At 45.3% G+C, this 20,206-nt stretch overlaps 2 protein-coding genes and 1 non-coding gene across 11 annotated transcripts in view; 2 read left to right on the top strand and 1 right to left on the bottom strand.

Annotated features, from left to right (window-relative positions):
* The first annotated feature begins 1,004 nt into the window (after positions 1 to 1,004).
* The window catches only part of LOC139046653 (zinc finger protein 625-like), a 272,993-nt gene continuing 253,791 nt past the window's right edge, over positions 1,005 to 20,206 (top strand). The window contains exons 1-2 of one of the 3 annotated variants that reach the window (XM_070530210.1): positions 1,005 to 1,105; positions 5,740 to 5,829. The gene's annotated coding sequence lies outside the window, so the exon portion shown is untranslated. The remainder of the gene's footprint in view (positions 1,106 to 5,739; positions 5,830 to 20,206) is intronic. The other 2 variants (XM_070530208.1, XM_070530209.1) reach the window with 2 other exon arrangements.
* LOC135919815 (U1 spliceosomal RNA) lies at positions 7,899 to 8,061 on the top strand. The gene has a single exon (XR_010570065.2). It is a non-coding gene; the product is annotated as a U1 spliceosomal RNA (small nuclear RNA).
* LOC135919781 (zinc finger protein 32-like) overlaps positions 16,214 to 20,206 on the bottom strand; it is a 42,945-nt gene continuing 38,952 nt past the window's right edge. For 5 of the 7 annotated variants that reach the window (XM_070530214.1, XM_070530215.1, XM_070530216.1 and 2 more), the window contains one exon: positions 16,214 to 18,378. In XM_070530214.1, the coding sequence (XP_070386315.1) occupies positions 18,233 to 18,378 (146 nt within the window). In that variant the 3' untranslated portion in view covers positions 16,214 to 18,232. The remainder of the gene's footprint in view (positions 18,379 to 20,206) is intronic. The other 2 variants (XR_011510195.1, XR_011510192.1) reach the window with 2 other exon arrangements.

The following is a 20,206-nucleotide window of genomic DNA, read 5'->3' as shown; positions in this document are numbered from 1 at the left end:
CATGTGGTACAGGTAGACATGCCAATTTAATGTTAATCTCGGGAGGCGGCGATGTCGCAAACGATATGTCATCTGATGATTCCTGACGAAAGGTCATCGGGCTGATAAAGCTTTAAATTAAGTTAAAGCGACGCTCTGCAGACTGAGCTGCAAATGAGAAGTTATGCGAGCAAATGCGTGAGAAAGTCAGCGCGCTGTCTTGTACTGCCATGCTATTCTTGCCGCGGTAGCTTAGTGGCTGCGGCCATGAGCAGGACAGCTCCAGAGCTCGGTCCCGGCCGTGGCGGCCGCATTTCGATGGGGGCAAAATGCAAAAAAAAAAAGTGTTCGTGCATTTATATTTGGAGCCTCAGCTGGTTTAAAGCTTATACGGATTCTCACTATAACGTGCCTCATCATGACGTCCTGATTTATTTTTTTATTTTTATTTTTTTTATTTATACAATACTGCGGACAAGAAGTCCAAGCAGGGTGAGCAAAAAGGATGATATACGCAGAAGAATAAGATGAAACGAGTAACACGTTTTCACACAAATTGTTTGGTCGTAAGGCAGACGATTAAGAAAAATTTTAACTTGATTACAATACAACTATAATAGTACACGAAATAACAAAAATTACACAAATCATGTACAGCTCACGGGCGCTGGGGGTATGCTTCAGTTTATTCCAGTCATCTATTGTTTGTGGAAAAAAAGAGTACAGAAAAGTGCTCTCGCGTGTGGCCAGTCGCGCCAAGCGACTGACAGCTTAGACTGAAAGCGACATCACTGTCTTCCCGACCAGTATCTTCAAAGCTCAGCGCCAGACACGGTGCACTAAAAGGGGGAAAGAAAGTAACGCTGTCGGGATGCTGTGTCATGCCGAACAAGGCGGCTGGTTTCCGCGTCGCTTCCTTATCTACGTGAAGGTCTAAACTGGGAACGAGAGTAGCGGCGCCGGTAAAAGGTCAGCGATAGTTGCGTGATGCAGTGGTGCTGTGCAAGCACACGGAAGAAGCCGATGTCGGAGTGGATCCAACTTACTCCAGGGGTGCCAAGGAAGAAAGAACGTCAACATGGCGTTTTCCGGTCTCGGCAAGGAACATAAAGCCTCCGACGATGTTGTAAGTGAAGCTTCAACCCCTTTTCAGCGTAGATTTCTCTGGTTGGCTTCAAGGTGAACCCGCAGCCGAAGTTGGTTCCACTAGGAGAACGGTGCGAGAAGGCTCACAGCTGGCAACTAGGTTAGGGCTCGGAATGCAGAAATGTTCGTTTATGAAGAATAGGGGCACGTTAAGGAATTTCGAAGTTAATGCGCAGTCCTCCACTGTTGTGTATCCCGTATCAAAGAGCTGTTTGTAAACGTCATTGATTCTTCTGTCGTTCCCTGCACGTTGCATTGAGACGTTAAAGCAATCAATCAGCCACTCAGTCGACGAAATTTATAGAGGAGCAACCACCCGGTGCAGGCAAGCAATTACCAGTACGCATGTATACTTAAGAATACAGCGTGGCTGACGCTTTAATAAGCTGCCAAGCAATCGTGTTGCGGGCCTGCATAGACCGCTGGCATACTGCTCGTAACCTGTGAACATCGACGTTGCCAAGGCAGCTCGTTCGCGTCATGTCTGCCCTTGCGGCCGATACGTCAATCGCGCATTGAGAAAACTCAGTCAAGTCGAATTTTGCTTCTTACGTGCTCATTGGGAAAACTGTGCAAATAGGTATGTATTGTGGCGTGATAATCTCATAGGGCGAAAACTTTCATAACTACATGTGTCATAACCAAGGCTAAGCATTCATAACCGAAGCCGTCAGCGGATGCCGAAACGCGCGCGACGTGCTTTCTGCCCCCGATACGCTTCCGCGTGTATCGAAAGATCACGTGACCGGATCGTCGTGACTGAGGCCGAGAGAGGTCTATTGTCGGAGCTCAGTCAGTTTAAGCGAAAGTTTTCTAGGCTCATGGAGTAGTTTACTAGCAGACCTGACCGCCGGGGTTCCGCCGAAGCGTCATCGCGCCATATGAACGCAGGTTAAACACAGAATAAAGAATGAAAAATTATTGATAGTGGTAGTTAGGGAATGATAACGTTACAATAGATTTTGGTAGAGGGTAATAATGACCAGTAATTACTACTTATGACTACTAATGACTCCGAAATCACCAATATGTCTAACGACGGCTTGTAATGATGACAATTGATTGAAAATTATTAGAAATGTCTAGTAATCAGTAGCAATGACTAAAATGACTACTAGTGACTTGTAATGACAACCAATGACACCTAAATGACCAATAGGTCTAACGACGGCTGACTAAGAATGCTTACTAGTGAGCAGTAATGACTATTAATGACTGAAATGACCTGCAATGCCTATGAAACGGCCAATATGTCTAACGACGAATTGAAACGACAATTGATTAGAAAAGACTAAAATGTTTACTAATGAGCAGTAATGACTAATAATGTCTGAAATGACTTCTAATGACTACTGATGACTATGATATGACGAAAATGTCTGACGCCTTCTAATGACCACAATTGATTACAAATGACTAAATATGCTTAGTAGGGGACAGTAATGACAAATAATGACTGAAATGACTTGTAATTACTAGTAACGACTATGAAATGACCAATATGTCTAACGACAACTTGTAACAACTAAAATTCATTAGACATGACTAAAATGCTTAGTAATGACCAGTTACGAATAATGCCTGAAATGACTTGTAATGACTACTGATGACTACAAAATGACGAATATGTCTACCGACGAATTGTAACGACTACAATTGATTAGAAATGACTAAAATGCTTAGTACTGAGCGTTAATTACTAATAACGACTGAAAGGACTTCTAATCACCACTAATGACTAAATATGGCCAATATGTCTAACGACAAGTTGTAACAACTACAAATAATTAGTAAAGACTAATTATGCTTAGTAATGACCAGTATTGACTAATAATGACTGAAATGACTTGTATTGACTACTAATGCCTATGATAATACCAACATGTCTATTGACGGCTTATAATGACCACAATTGATTGCAAATGGCTAAAAATGCTTAGGAGTTACCAGTAATTACTGATAATGACTTGAGGAACTTGACATGACTGCTAATGGCTGCAAAGTGACCAATATGTCTCACGTCAACTTGTAACAGCTACAATGAATTAGAAACGACTAAATAGGCTTAGTAATGACCAGTACTGACTAATAATGACTGAAATGACTTGTATTGACTACTAATGACTACGATATGACCAACATGTCTAACGACGGCTTGTAATGACCACAATTGATTACAAATGACTAAATGTGCTTAGGAGTGATCAGTAATGTGTAATAATTACTGAAATGACTTGTAATGACTACGAAATGACCAGTATGTCTAACGACAACTTGTAACGACTACAATTAATTAGAAATGACTAAAGACGCTTAGTAATGACCAGTATTTACTAATAATGACTGAAATGACTAGTAACCACTGCGAAATGATTATTATGCCTAACGACAACTTCCAATGACTACATTTCATTATGAATGGCTAGAATACTTAGTAATGGCCAGTAATTACTAATTACTGAAATTACTTGTAATGACTACTAATTACCATATGACCAACATGTCTAATGACGGCTTGTAATGACCACAACTGATTATAAATGGTTAAACATGCTTAGCAGTGAGCAGTAATGAGTAAAGGAAAGAAGAGCAAGAGAAGAGACAAAGAGAAAAAGGCAAATGATAAATGGAGGAAGAGTAGGCTTTCTCCGTTCACATCTTAAGAGAGTTCTTGAAAGACCCTGTAATTTTCTGCTTGCTGCCTATTCGGTCAGTCGGTATTCGTTGCAGCGTCCATCTATCTCTCGCGGAATGTTTGAGGGCACTAATGTCGCTGCGCGAGAACGCGTAATCACGCGGTAGCGCTCTTCAAATCTTGCGCGATTTTGCGACAGCCCGGAGGAAAAAAAAGAAAAAAACCACAGCCGCTGTCACGATGGAAAGAAGTTATTTGAATCTTTCTCAATAGTACTCTACGACATCTACTGTGAATATTTTCCCTTTTAGACAATAGGTAAAGAACTGGTTAACTAATTATTCGTAAATAATTGCCTAAGACCATTAAGATGCAGCTTAAGTTGCAAAAGAGGACAGAGAACAATGCCTGCATCCGCAGATTCTGACTGTCCGGGGACCGCCAGGTTTTATTGAAACACTGCAGTGACACGCCGACCCTAGCTCAGCGCTTATGCGGCTGCTGTGGAGATAGCTGCCGCCGATTTCGACACATGCGGATCGCTGTCTTATCTGCTTAACCTCTTGGCAAAAATACAATTTCTTATGCTGTATGCATCAAGTAAATCACGGTGTCAGCAGCTACGTAATCTGTGCCTGTTGTATTTTACCATGGCACCGTCATTTGGCGAGTTTCTATGTAAACAAAATCGGTGCTGCTATTGCGAAGAGTTTTCCTACTTGGATCACAGAGTGCAGAACTGCCAAATGAAGCGAAAGTTGGATGTATTATTGTTGTTGGCCTAGATATAGACACTTCACTTCAATTTTGGGTCCATAACTTGTGGAGAATGGAAGGCACTGCTCTGTTTCTTTTGGGGGGGGGGGGGGGGGCACTTTGAATTCTTCTATTTCTTCTTTCCTTTCATAGGCAGTGCGATTCGGTTGATGCGCACATCAACCGAATCACGCGTGGTTGAAAAATAATGCCGTAAACTTGGCAGTGCAGCTCTGCGTGCCAGGCGACCTTCAAATGTACCTTTTTCTTTCATCTCGGTTCGTTGGCTACTCCAGCAGGTGGCGTGTAACGTGTGGCTGAGTTTTATTATTCCTGCATCGCAACAACAACGCCGATGGGCAAGAAGGGGGAAGGCAAGGCAGCTTCTACGTCTTGTCGAGTCTTCCCCTGTCCCGCTGTATTGCGAACGTAAAACAAGAAGCAACTCATAGTAACACGGCAACTTTCCCAGCTCGATAACCGGCTGTCCTACCTCTAAATGCCGAGGACCAGAGGAGGGTTCGACTGGTTCACTGCAGCTTCATAGAATATTAATTCAGCACTTCTTGTTATTTAGCACTGTCAATGTGTGTATGCGTTCAATTTCCGCTCGCAAGGAAAGCAAAAAATGACTTAAGCGCAGGAATTTGAATGTCGGGCGGCATAACAATATCTCTTAAGTTAGGGCCAGAATAGTTTACAAAGCGTGGATGAGGGTTTATGCGTGCACGTGGCTTCTGTGCTCAGGGTGAGGGTGGAAAACAAACTACTGAGGGCATCTGTCCACCGCTACTGGTGCCAAGGTCATCATAGGTTCGGTTCTAGGCCGCAGAGAGAGAGAGAGAGAGAGAAAACAAGGGTAGGAAAGGCAGGGAGGTCAACCAGAACAGCATCCGGTTTGCTACCCTACACTGGGGGTGGGGCAAAGGGGAATAGAAAGCGGAAGAAAGGGAGAGAGTAAACACTGAGTACGTGTGGGAGGGACACCATACACAAGGACACTATAAACGGTCTCTTAAGCCCGTGCACTACAAGTACTGCACTAGTGCACGAATCGCTTTTCGAGCCAGTGACGGGTGTGGCCACGGTCCGAGTATCTTTGACTCGGTGAAAGGTCTCGAGTCCAGTCTGCGTAAAGTTGCCCGCCAAGAAATAATTTAACAAACTTCAAATTGTCAAAAACCCAACCCACATTCTCGACATCTTTTCCTTTTTTTTCGCAGGCCTTCTTTGGGTCGTGTAACCATGTCAATCATTCCAGAAGGAAACCTTCCAAGGCTGCTCCCGCATCGTGTTTCTTCAACAGAACAAAGGTAAATATTTCAATATAAGCTTTCCTGCGCTATAGTCAGATGAAATAAACAGCACAGCTCCATTTGTCGCGAGTATAACTTCTGAAAGAAAAACATAAATAACAAGAGTATTCTTGAGACACTCTACAAGTCTTAAACACTTAAATGCTTTATAGGTGAAGAACTATTTCGAATGTTGTTTTACTGTCTTTACCAAGATGGTCCTAAATATAATCACTTTTAAAATTTTCGTCGATGTTGAAGGGGTCTAGCAGTCTGATTTCAGATGTTATTAAATGAAAGAGAATAAATGGCGCCCAGCTTCTTTTTAGTATCCAATTCATTTTTAGTAGATGGAATAGTAGACGTTTTTACTTTAACCAGGTCAGCCGTGTGCGCAATAAAAATGTAATTATCTGTGCATCAACTTTAAATTTGTTCAACTGTGTGACAGCGCAGGATGAAATTGTCAACCTTGAATACAGGGCTGCGATTTCTCATTTAGTAAAATAAGACGCGCCGTTAATTAGAATTATTTGAAATCTGGGGGTTCACGCGCCGAAATCAAGATATCATGACGTTGTAGTGAGTATCCGGACAAATTTTGTTGCAGTTGTGCTTAAATATATAAATCCACAAACGCTTTTTTGCGTTTGAGAGAGAGAGAGAGAGAGAGAGAATAACTTTAATGAATCGGGGAAATGGGGATAGGGGATTAGGAGCTTGATGGGTGGTGCCCAAAGTCCAGGGCTCCACTGGCTTCTGCCGCTAGCCGAACGTGACCAAGAAGGGCCTTCTGCACCTTCGGGTCTGAGCTGGCGAGTTGTGCCTCCCATTGCTCCAGTGTGTTGGTTAGATTATACCTAACTAAGTAGGCATTTAAATTTGGCGGTCTATTTTGGCATCCCCATGAGATGTGGTACAAAGACGGTGGTGAGTCGCTACCCCACGGACAGGCACGCCCGTACATCGTTGGGAAAATTTTGCTTAATCTTAATAACTTTGGGTAGACCCCCGTTTGAATCCTGCGGAGATCTATTGCGTCTTCCCCTTGCAAAGATGTGTGGGGGGCGCCGTATTTTTGCCGCATGCCGCGCTGGTGAGCAAGAATATCGCGTGGTGCCATACGTGCCGGATCGTTATTCTCCTCCTCGCGTCGGCTCTCCTGTGAAGTGGCGTGTTGTGAATGGGAGGGCGATGGTTGCTCCGCTCGGTTCGTGAGCTCTCGAGCTAGAGCGTCAGCCCTCTCATTCCCCTCCAGGCCTGCGTGTCCCGGACACCAGACCAGTCTGTATGTATTCTTGAGTTCCGTTCCCAGGAGGCGGCTAACCTTGAAAGGCAGACGGCCGTTCATGAAGAAGCGGCACGCCTCCTGAGAGTCCGAGATGATGGTGGTGTACGACGGCCCCGTCCGTTCCCGGTCCTTGATTGCCAAGGCGATGGCGAAGCATTCTGCCTTGGAAATAGAGGACGTGATCAGGGAGGCGCTTGAGATTAGGCTAGTCTTGTCATTGCCTATGACAGTGACTACTGCACGCTTCCAGTTGTACTGAGAGGCGTCAACATAAACGGTGTTCCCATTTTTTCTGACTAGTTTGCCTAGCCATTTCACTCTCTCTTCTCTTCGCTTTTTGTTTCTGTCTTTGTGCATATTTCTTGGGACAGGAGCGACCGAGATTCTGCTTCGGACGGGACCGGGAATATCCACCAGTACCTCGTCCAAGTTTTGGGGGTGTATTTGGTCCCCATCGAAATGCAGCCGCCACGGCCGGGATCGAGCTCTCGAGCTTGGCTGCTCATGGCCGTAGCCACTTAGTTACCGCGGCAGGAATGGCAGGGCAGATGAAAGCAGCACGTCAACGTTCTGACGCATTTTACTCGCATAAGTTCTCACTTGCAGCTTAGCCAGCAGAGCATTGCTCTAATTTAATTTAAAGGTTTGTCAGAACGATGATCTTCTCTCCGATACGTCACTTCAAACATCTGTTACGGATTTGTCGCATTCCCAGATTGACTTTCCATTGACTTGTTCACTTGTGCCACATGACGCCGTTTCAGACATGGCGTCGTTTTCCAGCTGCAATCCCTGCATACTTACCTGGTGCTGGGTTTGCGGTGATCACGGAGGCCGCAGCCCCGTGCGGAGGCCACTCCATTGCACTGCGGTTGGCTGAAGCACGCCACTTCCCCATGTCGGGGTAGCTGGAGCATGCAATTTTTGGTAGTGGGGCTAGGCGTGCGCGCCAGCCCCCATTATGAAAAACAAAAGGAACATATGGTGTAGCGTTAAGCGCGCGTCTGTTCCAACAACTAGGACTGTGAAAAAAACAAGCAACGGCAGTTCCACGCTGTGAAGACATTCAAAACAGCGAAGCTGCCGATCGTTTTCTGAAATTTGAACTCGTTTTTATCGCGATTTTCAGGAATCTTTCGTATCGTTGCCATCGTTTTGTTGGGTTCCAGCTTCGGTTCCGGATTGCACACACTCTTCAGTTGTGTGAGGTCGTGATCAAACCACAGGCTAACACAGACTTTGCAGCTGTGGCCACACTCACGGTCGAGGAATTCTCTCTTGAGCCATCCGTCGGGGCCCACCGTGAGAAGGATCTCTGCATCGACATCTTTGCTCGACTTCCTACTCTCGAAGTTGCAGGGTTAGCTTGCCTCTATTGGCCCTTGGTTTGGTTTTTCTCTTGAAAGTGGGAGTTGGCTTGCCGCCACCAGCGCTTGGTTTGCGTTTCTCGCTCTGGAGGCTCGGAGTCTGAGCGATGTCTGCGCTGCCAGTCTCGTGCGAGCTCCGGCATTTATAGTGCACTCACTACTACTACTACTTCTACTTCTACTACTACTTCTACTACTACTACTTCTACTACTACTTCTACTACTACTTCTACTACTACTTCTACTTCTACTTCTACTTCTACTTCTACTTCTACTTCTACTACTACTACTACTACTACTACTACTACTACTACTACTACTACTACTACTACTACTACTACTACTACTACTACTACTACTACTACTACTACTACTACTACTACTACTACTACTACTACTACTACTACTACTACTACTACTACTACTACTACTACTACTACTACTACTACTACTACTACTACTACTACTACTACTACTACTACTACTACTACTACTACTACTACTACTACTACTACTACTACTACTACTACTACTACTACTACTACTACTACTACTACTACTACTACTACTACTACTACTACTACTACTACTACTACTACTACTACTACTACTACTACTACTACTACTACTACTACTACTACTACTACTACTACTACTACTACTACTACTACTACTACTACTACTACTACTACTACTACTACTACTACTACTACTACTACTACTACTACTACTACTACTACTACTACTACTACTACTACTACTACTACTACTACTACTACTACTACTACTACTACTACTACTACTACTACTACTACTACTACTACTACTACTACTACTACTACTACTACTACTACTACTACTACTACTACTACTACTACTACTACTACTACTACTACTACTACTACTACTACTACTACTACTACTACTACTACTACTACTACTACTACTACTACTACTACTACTACTACTACTACTACTACTACTACTACTACTACTACTACTACTACTACTACTACTACTACTACTACTACTACTACTACTACTACTACTACTACTACTACTACTACTACTACTACTACTACTACTACTACTACTACTACTACTACTACTAATAATAATAATAATCACGTATGTGCCCTTCATCTTCATCGCGCGTGTGGGCGCATTGTCAGCGTGGACTAAGCCGAGGGTCGTTTGCCGTGTATCTCGGGCTCTATAAAGGTAAAAAAAAATTAAATTATGGGGTTTTACGTGCCAAAACCACTTTCTGATTATGAGGCACGCCGTAGTGGAGGACTCCGGAAATTTCGACCACTTGGGGTTCTTTAACGTGCACCTAAATCTAAGTACACGGGTGTTTTCGCATTTCGCCCCCATCGAAATGCGGCCGCCGTGGCCGGGATTCGATCCCGCGACCTCGTGCTTAGCAGCCCAACACCATAGCCACTGAGCGACCCCGGCGGGTAATATAAAGGTAACGATAACGAAGAACGCCAGAAGTGAAACAAGAGGAAGATAATGGCAAGTAGGAGGACAGAGCAGTAGTGGGTCAGGAGCTCCGAAGCCGGCACCTCCCGCGTGACACTGGACAACGGACGGCGAAGGTTCGACTTAGAACAGCTCCACGGTTTAAAAAAAAAATCACTGGGGATTTAGCGGTCAAAGCAACGTAGTCCCAGGGTTCGTTAGCTATGGTAGACCGACTAAAGGCGCACAACATGGATTAGTTAGGGGCTTGAGTGGCACCGCTGTGACTGCGTGCCGCCCGGCACTACCTCATAGTCGCGTGCGAACATTTATCTAATTTTCTTGTCGAGCCCGGAATAGCGTAGCTTTTAACTCAGCCTACGCCGGCTTATCGGGGTGCAAAACGAAACACCGTCGCCGGGCTGGTATTTCACAAAGCGTCATCGAAAATTGTAGCGTCGGTTGTCCGCCCTTGGCTTGTGCTTGGGGCGCAGGGATGGGAGTTGTGATTCTGCGGCGCGCTGACGAAAGATGGCGCCGTTTGGATGCTCTTCGGCGGTGACATGCTGTAGCATGTTTAATTGTTGCATGGTGAATCTGAATTGTTTCTCGCACTGTGGTCCACTTACAAATACTTTACTTGGGCGATATGGTTCAGCTTAACTGGATCGCTCGTCCTGTTTTGTCTGTTTACGATTGTTCTCTTCATGTTCTTCGCGCTGCTTCAAGTTTTACTCGCGAAGGTTACGTACGGGAAGGGTGGCATCCCGCTTCTTGGGATCGACGTTCGTGCACATTCCAGTCGGCGTTTTCAGGTTACTTCCAGCTGCCTGGAACGAGAAGCTCGTCGAGGTTGGTGGTTCGCGGTCTTGCGTTAAAGTTATTTCGCGACGTCGTATCATGGCCATTACGTCGCATCGTCGCGTCTTCTTCAGGCGGCGAGTCTTTTCCGTCTGAGTTCCATCGAAATGGTAGTGTGCCGTTGCTTCATCGTGGAGGTTGACCTTGCGTCGGCGGTGGAGGATCTTCGGTATTTCAATGAACAGCAGCCGCACCTCCATCGGGTGCTGGTATTAGTTAAGTGCAAATTTGGTCACAGACCGTCCGCGGATTGGACCAGTGTAATGTAGCACTGCAGTAACAGGTTGTGCATTGGCGACGGCGATAGAGAAACTCGTCGGGGTCTCCCCTAAGTTGCAACCAAATAGGCAGATTTCATGTGCTCACTCCCCTTGCTGTGGACGCAGAGATTGACGGCGAAACCTGGTAGTCCTACTTAACAATATGGACATCGACAATAGACGCGGCCGGCTTCCCCGCAGTGGTAGCAGAGCGGGTGGTGTTTGGGGCACGCCATACGTCTGTCTTTCTCGGGGCGTTGCGTGGGTAGATGAGCGGGTGCGTTGGCGGCGGCAACTAGCGGCAGAATTGCCCAGTTACTGTGCTTTGGTGTGGGTGAGGAGGGAGACGCGGATGACGATGACGAATGTCATCCCTTCCGGTTTAAGTTGCGGCGAATAAGATTCGAATGACTGCTGGATCTCCTCTCTGACGATGTCAGCGATTAAGGTTACTTGAGGTTGCCCCGAAGAGAACATGTTCCGCAGTGCTACGCGTACAACGGCTCCGATGGTCTTTCGGAGATTGTCGGAGCCTAGCCAAAGGATTTCTCACTTTTGCGAAAGCACTAGGCGGCTATGTTGCCGAATTTGCATTTCCAGCACCTTTTCGATGCTCTTGGCTTTCTTCAGAAATTTCGCCCGGCATTGGCCGGCTTACGGATTAAATACATCGTAAAGCTCTTGCTTCAAACCGCGCATAAGGAAACACGTTTCCTTCTCAGGCATGTTATAGTCGACCTAGCTGAAGAGAGAGTTGGTCTCTTCCGTAAAGACCGAGGCTTTCACAGTCGGTAGCTGCACACCTGTTTCGGGCAGAACTTCGACTCACTTTAGGCGCACGACGAATATTTGTAGGAAGACGCTGCTAAACCTCTTCCATGATATTAGGCTGGACTCTCGGTTCCCGAACCACGTCCTGGCGATTTCTTCCAATGCAAAAGTCATGACGCAGCTTGTTGTCACAGTTTTAATTGTTAACGTGGTGCCTCTAGCGCAGGTTTACAGCCAGGTTACCGGATCTTCAAACGATGATCCGTGGAAGATCGGTGGCTCCCTTGGTTTTAACGCGAAAGCGTCAAGGAGCCGCGTATCCGGCATTCCGCATCGGCCTCCAACGTCCGACGTTGGACGCCGACGCAGGCTCTTCATGTGACGCAAGGAATTCACTGAAGTAATTGAATTTCGCAAGCTTAAATATGTGGAAAAATCGTGAACGACGACTTACAACCTACAAGTACGCTGGCTGTCGGATTGTAATTTCAATGCACGAGAAAATTTTGTTACGCGAAAACACAAACCCCTTTTCAAGCGTTTATACAGTGCACATACAGGATACGGAATCCACTATTTGCGCACACCGGCGCGTAAATATCTCATAGTCTACGGAGCAGCACGCCTGCTTCTTTGAAAGACTTCCACATGGTGCTCGCCTCCACCGCATCGCAGCCCCGACAAGAGGCCGCATTCGACCAGAATGTCCGCCTTCGTGCATAGCGTTCGGCAAAGCGTTTCCCGGCAAACGTGGCGGTTACGTACGCTGATGTTGCCGGCAAGCGTGAGAAGTAGTCAGGACCTTTGAATGCTATCGCATTCCACTCTTAGAGCGAAGCTTAAGCGTCCTCCAACTTTTTGCAGAACAATCGTTGCCGGCAACATCGGAGCCTTCCATGGAACTGCTCACTGGGCCATGATCTTCCCACTCTTCTCGAGCACACGTCCGTGCTCTTTCGTTAGTCGTAGGTTTCGGCTAGCTCGCCGGCCTATGGCGACGTTTACAGTCTTCACGGCTTGAAGGGTTTGTGAGGTAACAGCGAAGCACCTCAACGAGATGTCGCGTTGTAGGGACGGTAAATAACACAATAAGAAGAGCGGTGTGCGACGAAGCACTTTATTGAACAAAGCGCGACTCGGAGAAGAAGTTACACAAAGATAGTTTGGAGCACGTGAGTCGATCGTCCAGGAAGTGATTTACGGCTAACTAGCGTTTCACATATTCCTACACGATTCATGAAAGATTCCAGCGTAATCGTTGGTGCTTTCATGCCTTCCAGAATGCACAACTGTATTCGCGTTACGCGCGCAATTTGTTTACACAAGGTTCGACTACAACGTAGAAAAAAAAAATACAATCAACGAGACTGACAGAATGTTCTGATACATGTTCTCGCGTCATGCGCTGAGCGGTGACTTAGCATTTGTTAGCTGGGGAACCGCATTCAAAGGAAGAATATATACAAGTATGCGTGTGAAGATGCCTAAAAACTGCATCTCAGTTTTCCTGTCATTGCTCACACAGATGCGTTTGTCACATCAGGATAAAAAGGTTCTACAGCTGTAACTAGAGAACAGGGCCAGCCATACCAGATGGCTTCCCAGTGGATAAAAGACACCCCTTTAAATGTTTAAACACAGTAAAATAACTAACAATTTTCGTAATGGGAAGACGTATGCTAGAGTGAAGCTCCAAATCATTTAAGTACAATGGTGTCTCAATACTGCCATCAGCTTAGTTTATGGTATACAACAAAGATTTTCGGTGTGAATACACGAGCCAAAGGGAGAACCTAAACAGCCAATGCATTCAACTATAGAGAAGTAAGTTTACCTGAGCGTACAATGCGTCTACATATTGTCGTAAAAGCTATCTCTGGAAGGCAAGAGGGCGTAAGGACGTTTATATTGATAGAGATTACTTGTGAGTTGCCAACAAAATGCCTCCTTTTTTTTAAATGCTTGTCAATGAGAGGTGTTCCCTTCTATGCACAATGCAAGATCGTTAAGCATAGGATACATTACAGCTTGTTTACATGCCCACTGTCAAAAAACCTGCAGAAAAAAAATTCTCTAACGAAACAGCGAGTCAGCGATATTGTGCGGGCCTTTCGACCTTCCACTTGCACGAACCACAAACTTCCAGCCCATAAGGGTTTTTCTCGAAACAAGCTTGCTAAAGCCGCGTTCGCGAACAACACACGCAGTTAGGCAAACAGAAAGCGCTCGCCAGGATTTGCAGTGCACTTCGACTTGAAGCACCCCGAATACTTCTGGCGACGAAGTCTTCTCTCGTAATTACGAGAAACCAGGTGGCCATCGTTCACATCGTGCACTTTACTCAGCCATTTTAAACGTCGAAAGAAGCCGGTCTCTACGTACGATGCGTTTAGTTAGTTGCTCAAGCTGTCAGCGTGGTTTCTCTACCGGGCTTCACTCTTACTTAACTTGTGCACTAGTCAGAGTATTACGGCTGCACATCCCTATGCGTAAAGAGGTGTGTAAGCAGTTGAACTTCGTCTCCAAATGAACTCCCACATAAGTAGCACTTATTATTCGGACACAGACGTCCATCCATAGTTTCTTTCTCTGCGAAACGCAATCCACACTGCATATACTCAGGCGGCGTTTTGTCACCGTGGAGGCATTGGAGGTGACAACCGAGGCCCGAGTTTTTCCTAAAGGTGCGATTACATATTTCGCAACGGAAAGCTGTGTCACTAATGTGCGAGTTGAGCTGCCTCTTGAGTTCGTATTTGGCAAAAATGTTTTAGTACTTTTTCCGCAGTCATGCGGTTTTTCGTCTGTGCGAGGGCTATGATGTCGAGAGAATGTCGCCTGGTGAGCGAATGATTTACCGCACGTTTCGCAAATGTAGGGTTTCTCGCCTGTATGCGTGCGCCGATGACGATCTCGGTGACTGGACCGCCGGAACGATTTTTCACAAATACGGCATTGGTAGGGTCTCTCGCCTGTGCCTGTGCGTTTATGGCTGTTTCGGTTAAGAGAGTGCCTAAACGATTTTTCACACATTTCCCATTTGTAGGGTTTCTTGAATGTATGCGTGCGCTCATGGTAAGATAGGTGACTAGGCCACCTGAACGACTCATCACTATAGCGGCATTTGTAGGGTCTCTCGTGTGTATGTGTGAGTTTATGGTAAGCTAGATGAATATGGCGGAACGATTTTTTACATATTTCGCATTTGTAAGGCTTTTCGCCTGTGTGCGTGCGGGAATGTAGAGCTAGATCGCCAGCTTGGAACAATTTGCCACAGGTTGCGCATTTCTGGTTTTTGCTTGTTGAACTCTGGTAGTGTTTAAAGAACTTCGAATTCTTCACCTACGTTAGATCACACGCTTTGCAAGTGTGGGCTCTATCGCCCGTATGTTCGTTGGCGTGCCCATGTAAGGCACACTGTCTGCTGGAAACATTGCCAGAGACAACGCAGAATCCTTGTTCTTCCCTTCCTCCTCTTCCAGTAGCATTCCTGCAAGTAGACGGTCAATGGGGCTCAATATGGGCGACTCTCTTTACGGGATCAGAAAACACATTTTTGCCAATTGAGAGTTCGGCAAACTAAATCGCGTGTTTATAGTAAGGGGATTTGGTATTTGTGTGAGCTGTATAACTTCTTCGGGTTGTCTGTTTTCTTGTGAGTGTTTGCATCTGTGTGCGCATACGCTCAAGCTCCTGTTCAAATTTCATAGTTGTGGCGTCTGCGCTTTTTTTATACGCGGCGGAAGCTACTGCTGTCCAGGTTACCTCGTTTACTTTGGTGGTAGTCCTCGTGAGTGAGGCTTCCTTGTTCTTTAGTTGGTGCTGCTGGGGCCCTTTGTCTTTGAGTGCCGCGGTAGTTGGTGCTGCCTGCTGAGCTTGCTTAGGCGTCCACCGAGATCGCCATCTGGGCGACCGAAAGTGAGGCCGGGTGTGAGAGCAGGAGCGGTATCTGGACCTCGGGTTGGAACCCGACTGGGATCCGTAGACGCTCGAAAACTCCGCGTAGTCGAAGTCTTCCTGCTGAGCTGAACCACCACGGGAAAGGTCAGCCGCCTTGGTCGACTGAGTGACCGGGTGGGGCTGCTGTTGGGTTTTGAGTGGGGTGGTGGAGGCAGGTTTCCCTCTGCCAAAAATACGCTTGGCTTGTTGCACACGGTTACAGCCGTGAAATGGGCCCCTCCGCAAAGAGCGCAATTCGGAACACAAGTGTGTCCGGCATCTGGGTTAAGGTGGGTGCAGACGTTGCACGCATAACCATTGGGTTGGGGCAGACGTCTGGTCGGTGTCCGGTGGTTCTACAGAAGTAGCAGAATTGCCTTGCTGACTGGTTGTCTCCGCATTGCATCTCCCCTTCGTAGAAGGAAACAACACAGTAACAAGAACCGTGAGACAGGAAACTATCACTTTATTGGGCTAACGTGAACCCACAAAACAAGTTCACTAGGACAGAAAGATAGTTCCAAGCACATGCGTCGATCATCCAAGAATTGATTTACAGCTAACGAGCGTCGCATATTCGTACGTGATTCATCGAAGATTCCAGCGTAATTGTTGCTGCTTGCATGCCTTTCAAAATGCAGAACTGTATACGCGTTACGCGTGCAATTTGATTACAGAAGGTTCGACTACAACGTAGAAAAAGTGTGTAATCGACGAAAAACATCGAGAATCTTGTGATAATGCAGTCGCGTCATGCACTGAGTGGTAACAACCTTTGTTACCTGCGAAACGCATTCACACGAAGAATATATACAAGTATGCGTGTCAATATGCCTAAAAACTGCATCTCACATTTACTGTCATAGCTGGCACAGATGCGTTTGTCAGATCAGGCTAAAAAGATTCTACAGCTGTAATTAGAGAACAGTGCGAGTCTTGACAGATGGCTTTCAAGTGGATAAAAGACTGGCTTTTGAAGCTCTAAGCCGCCACAATAAAACAGCTAAAATTTTCGTAGTTGGAGAACACACGATATAGTGAAGCTCTAAATTATTTTGATCTAATGCTGTCTCAATACTGTCATCAGCTTAGTTTATGGTATACAACAAAGATTTTCGGTATTAATACAGGAACCAAAGAGAACGAAAACAGTGAATGCATTCAACAAATTTTAAATGAAATGTTTCTCATGTGTAAAATGTGCCTACATATAGTCATAAAACATGTCTCTGGAAGGCAACAGGGCGCAAGGAACTTAAATAATGACAGAGATTATTTTTTAGTGAAGAAAACAGTACCTCATTTTTTAAATGCTTTCCAATAAGAGATCTTCCCTTCTATGGACATTGGAATATCATAAAGCACAGGGCTCATTAGATCCTGTTCACTACTACGCTGTCAAAACACCTACAAAGAAACACTGATAGAACAAGGAGTCAAGGATATTGTGAATACATTTCAACCTTGTACTTACATAAAACAAACTTGCAGCCCATAAGGATTTGTCTTGAAATAAGTTTGCTAATGCCGCGTTCATGAAAAACAAATGCAGTTATGCTAACAGTAAGCGCTGGCAAGGATCTGCCGTATACTTGGACATTGAAGCAGCCCAAATACTTCTGGCGACGACGTCTTCTCATAATTTGGAGGAACCAGATGGCATCGTCCACATCGCTCATTTTACTAGGCCGCTTTAAACGTCAAAAGAAGCCGGCCTGTGCACACGATGCATTTAGTTAGCTCCTGGATCCTCTGAAAGAATATCAGCGTTGCTTCCCCGCACTGCTTCATTTTCACGTTGGTATGCAAAAGCCGCGGGCGATTTGGTTAACTTGCGCACTAGTCATACTATTATGTCTGCACAACCCTATGCGTCACGAAGTGTGCATTAGGTTGATCATCGTCTCCGAATGCATCTCCATACAATTGGCAGGTAATATTCTGGTACAGCCGTCCATCAACGGCTTTCTCTGCGAGAGCAAATGCGCTCTGTGTACACTAATGCGGGGTTTCATCCATGTGGCTTCGACAGTGACGATCGAGAGCCGAGTTGTTCTTGAAGGATGCAGTACATATTTCGCAAACGAAAGCTCTGTCCCCACAACGCAAGCTGTGATGATGTTGGAGGCTATCTTTGGTTTTGAATGGTTTTGCACACTTCTGACAGACATGGTGTTTCTTGTCTGTGTGAGTGTTGTTGTGTCTACGGAGATTCGACGAGTGCGCGAATGATTTACCACATGTTTTGCAAGTGTACGGTCTCTCGCCTGTATGTGTGCGTTTGTGGTTATCTCGGTGATGAGATCGCCGAAAAGATTTTTCGCATATTTCGCATTTGTAGGGCTTCTCGTTTGTGTGCGTGCGGTGATGTAAGGCAAGATTAGCAGCCCGGCGGAACATTTTGCCGCACGTTGCGCATTTGTGATTTTTGCCTGTTGTATTCCGGGAGTGTTTCACTGAATTATTCACAGAATCACTTGCTTTGCAAGTGTAGGCTGAATCGCCCGCGTGTTGCTTGGCGTGCCCGTGTAAGGCATCCTGTCTGCTGGAAACATTGGAACATGCACCGGACGACTCTTGCTGTTCCCTCCCTCCTGTTGCAGTAGCATTCCTGTAAGTAAACGTGCAATGGGGCTCAAAATGGGCGACTGTTGTTACGTGATGATAAAAACACATTTGCCAATTGAGAGTTGGACAAACTAAATCGCGCGTTCATAATAAGGCGTTTTGCACAATCTGAGCTGGAACCTGCTACACTTATATTTATTGCTCGATTTGACCTCTAGGTTGGCAGAAATTGAACACTGGAGCTTTTGTTGGGTCTATTTCGTTAAACTTGAAAACACATACGATGGTCTGTGGAGTGGACAATAAAAAGTGTTGTTATATATATTACATGATGTTACATTATAGGTTACAATGAGGTTACACTATATTATATGATGTAACCTGCGCAGACGAGTAGAACTATCTGAAAACGAAGGTTATGTAAGAAAGTTACATGCTCTAAAGAATAAAAATAGTCGTACTTCTTGGACAAGCTAAGGAGGAGCATTCAGGCAAAGGTCCACAAATGTGCCCTCGGAAGTGCGAGGTTGGGCACTGAAACAGACCGTATTGCCTGAGCTAAAACACGTTTGCTTTGTATACAAGCCCTTGTAGATAAGGAGGAGTAAATTAATTGAACATGCTTAAAAGGCGTACTGTAGTACTCGCGTTATCTCTGACAAATACGGGGGAGGGGAGGGGAGAGAGCTGCTCCTCGTCAAACATATGTCAATACACAAATATCAAATACATATCGAATAGTATGAAGGGTGCCAGAGTTTTCAAGCGCAGTGAATGAAATCTGCTGCGGAAGAGTTCATTTCTTTGAAGATCCTATTCTGCAAATATACAGGGCAACGTTCGTTGCAATGTTCGTCAATGTAACATAAAAAAACCTCAATTTCTTTCTATTCATTTCTTGGCCATGAGATCTCTTGTGCGTTAATTTCATGAAGTTTGCATACGTGCAGTTGGCATTGTTGGCGCGTGATCATTCCTACCGTTTAAGCCAGAAATGTAAGAAAAAAAAAAACAGAATACGACACATGCACATGTGCCTCGTTTATGCATTCTCTCCTGTCTGCTGTCTTTTGAAGTTACTACCCTGTTTGTACTGGATGAAAATTGTTTGCTATGTTGCTGTTAATATGCTATTTATTCGTTTACCTGCATTTATTCTAAGAAAAATTAAGTTATAAGCGTTTTACGTGCCAAAACCACTTTCTGATTATGAGGCACGCCGTAGTAGAGGACTCCCGAAATTTCGACCACCTGGGGTTCTGTAACGTGTACCCAAATCTAAGCACGCGGGTGTTTTCGCATTTCGCCCCCATCGAAATGCGGCCGCCGTGGCCGGGATTTGATCCCGCGACCTCGTGCTGAGCAGCCCAACACCATAGCCACTGAGCAACCACGCTGGTTTATGTTTATTCTAGTCATTGTTCACGTGACTCATGGAAGGTTATGGTGTCATTGAACTGATGTGGTTTAACTTAGTATGTTTTTTCTAATCGTGCTCGCTCGGCCCGTATCTAGACTAGATTACGTACTTAATTTTTACATCGTAAACATTTTTTAGGTAAGTAAGTAAATAAATAAACAAATAATAATACATTTAGGAGTTGGGATAACTGGGCACGATAGCGGGATTCACGTTTTGAGAGGACCCGGTCTAGGCTGAAGGAAAGACTTCTTCAGTGACTTATGTTTGAATTCAAAACTAGTTGATGGTATTTCATTGAAACAGTCAAATTCCAGCAACCGCATCAATGACAACTTTGATCTAGGTTGTCAAGATGGAAAAATCTTGAAATCGCAAAGTTACGAGAAAAAAAGAAAAGGTTTACTAAGTTAACTGCACCAGGTCATAACTTCCTGCACCCAAGGTCACA

This window comes from Dermacentor albipictus, unplaced genomic scaffold (assembly GCF_038994185.2).
Source record: "Dermacentor albipictus isolate Rhodes 1998 colony unplaced genomic scaffold, USDA_Dalb.pri_finalv2 scaffold_64, whole genome shotgun sequence".
NCBI classification, from domain to species: Eukaryota; Metazoa; Arthropoda; class Arachnida; order Ixodida; family Ixodidae; genus Dermacentor; species Dermacentor albipictus.
Note: the sequence above shows the minus strand (reverse complement) of the source record. Positions and strands in the feature narration are given on the sequence as shown.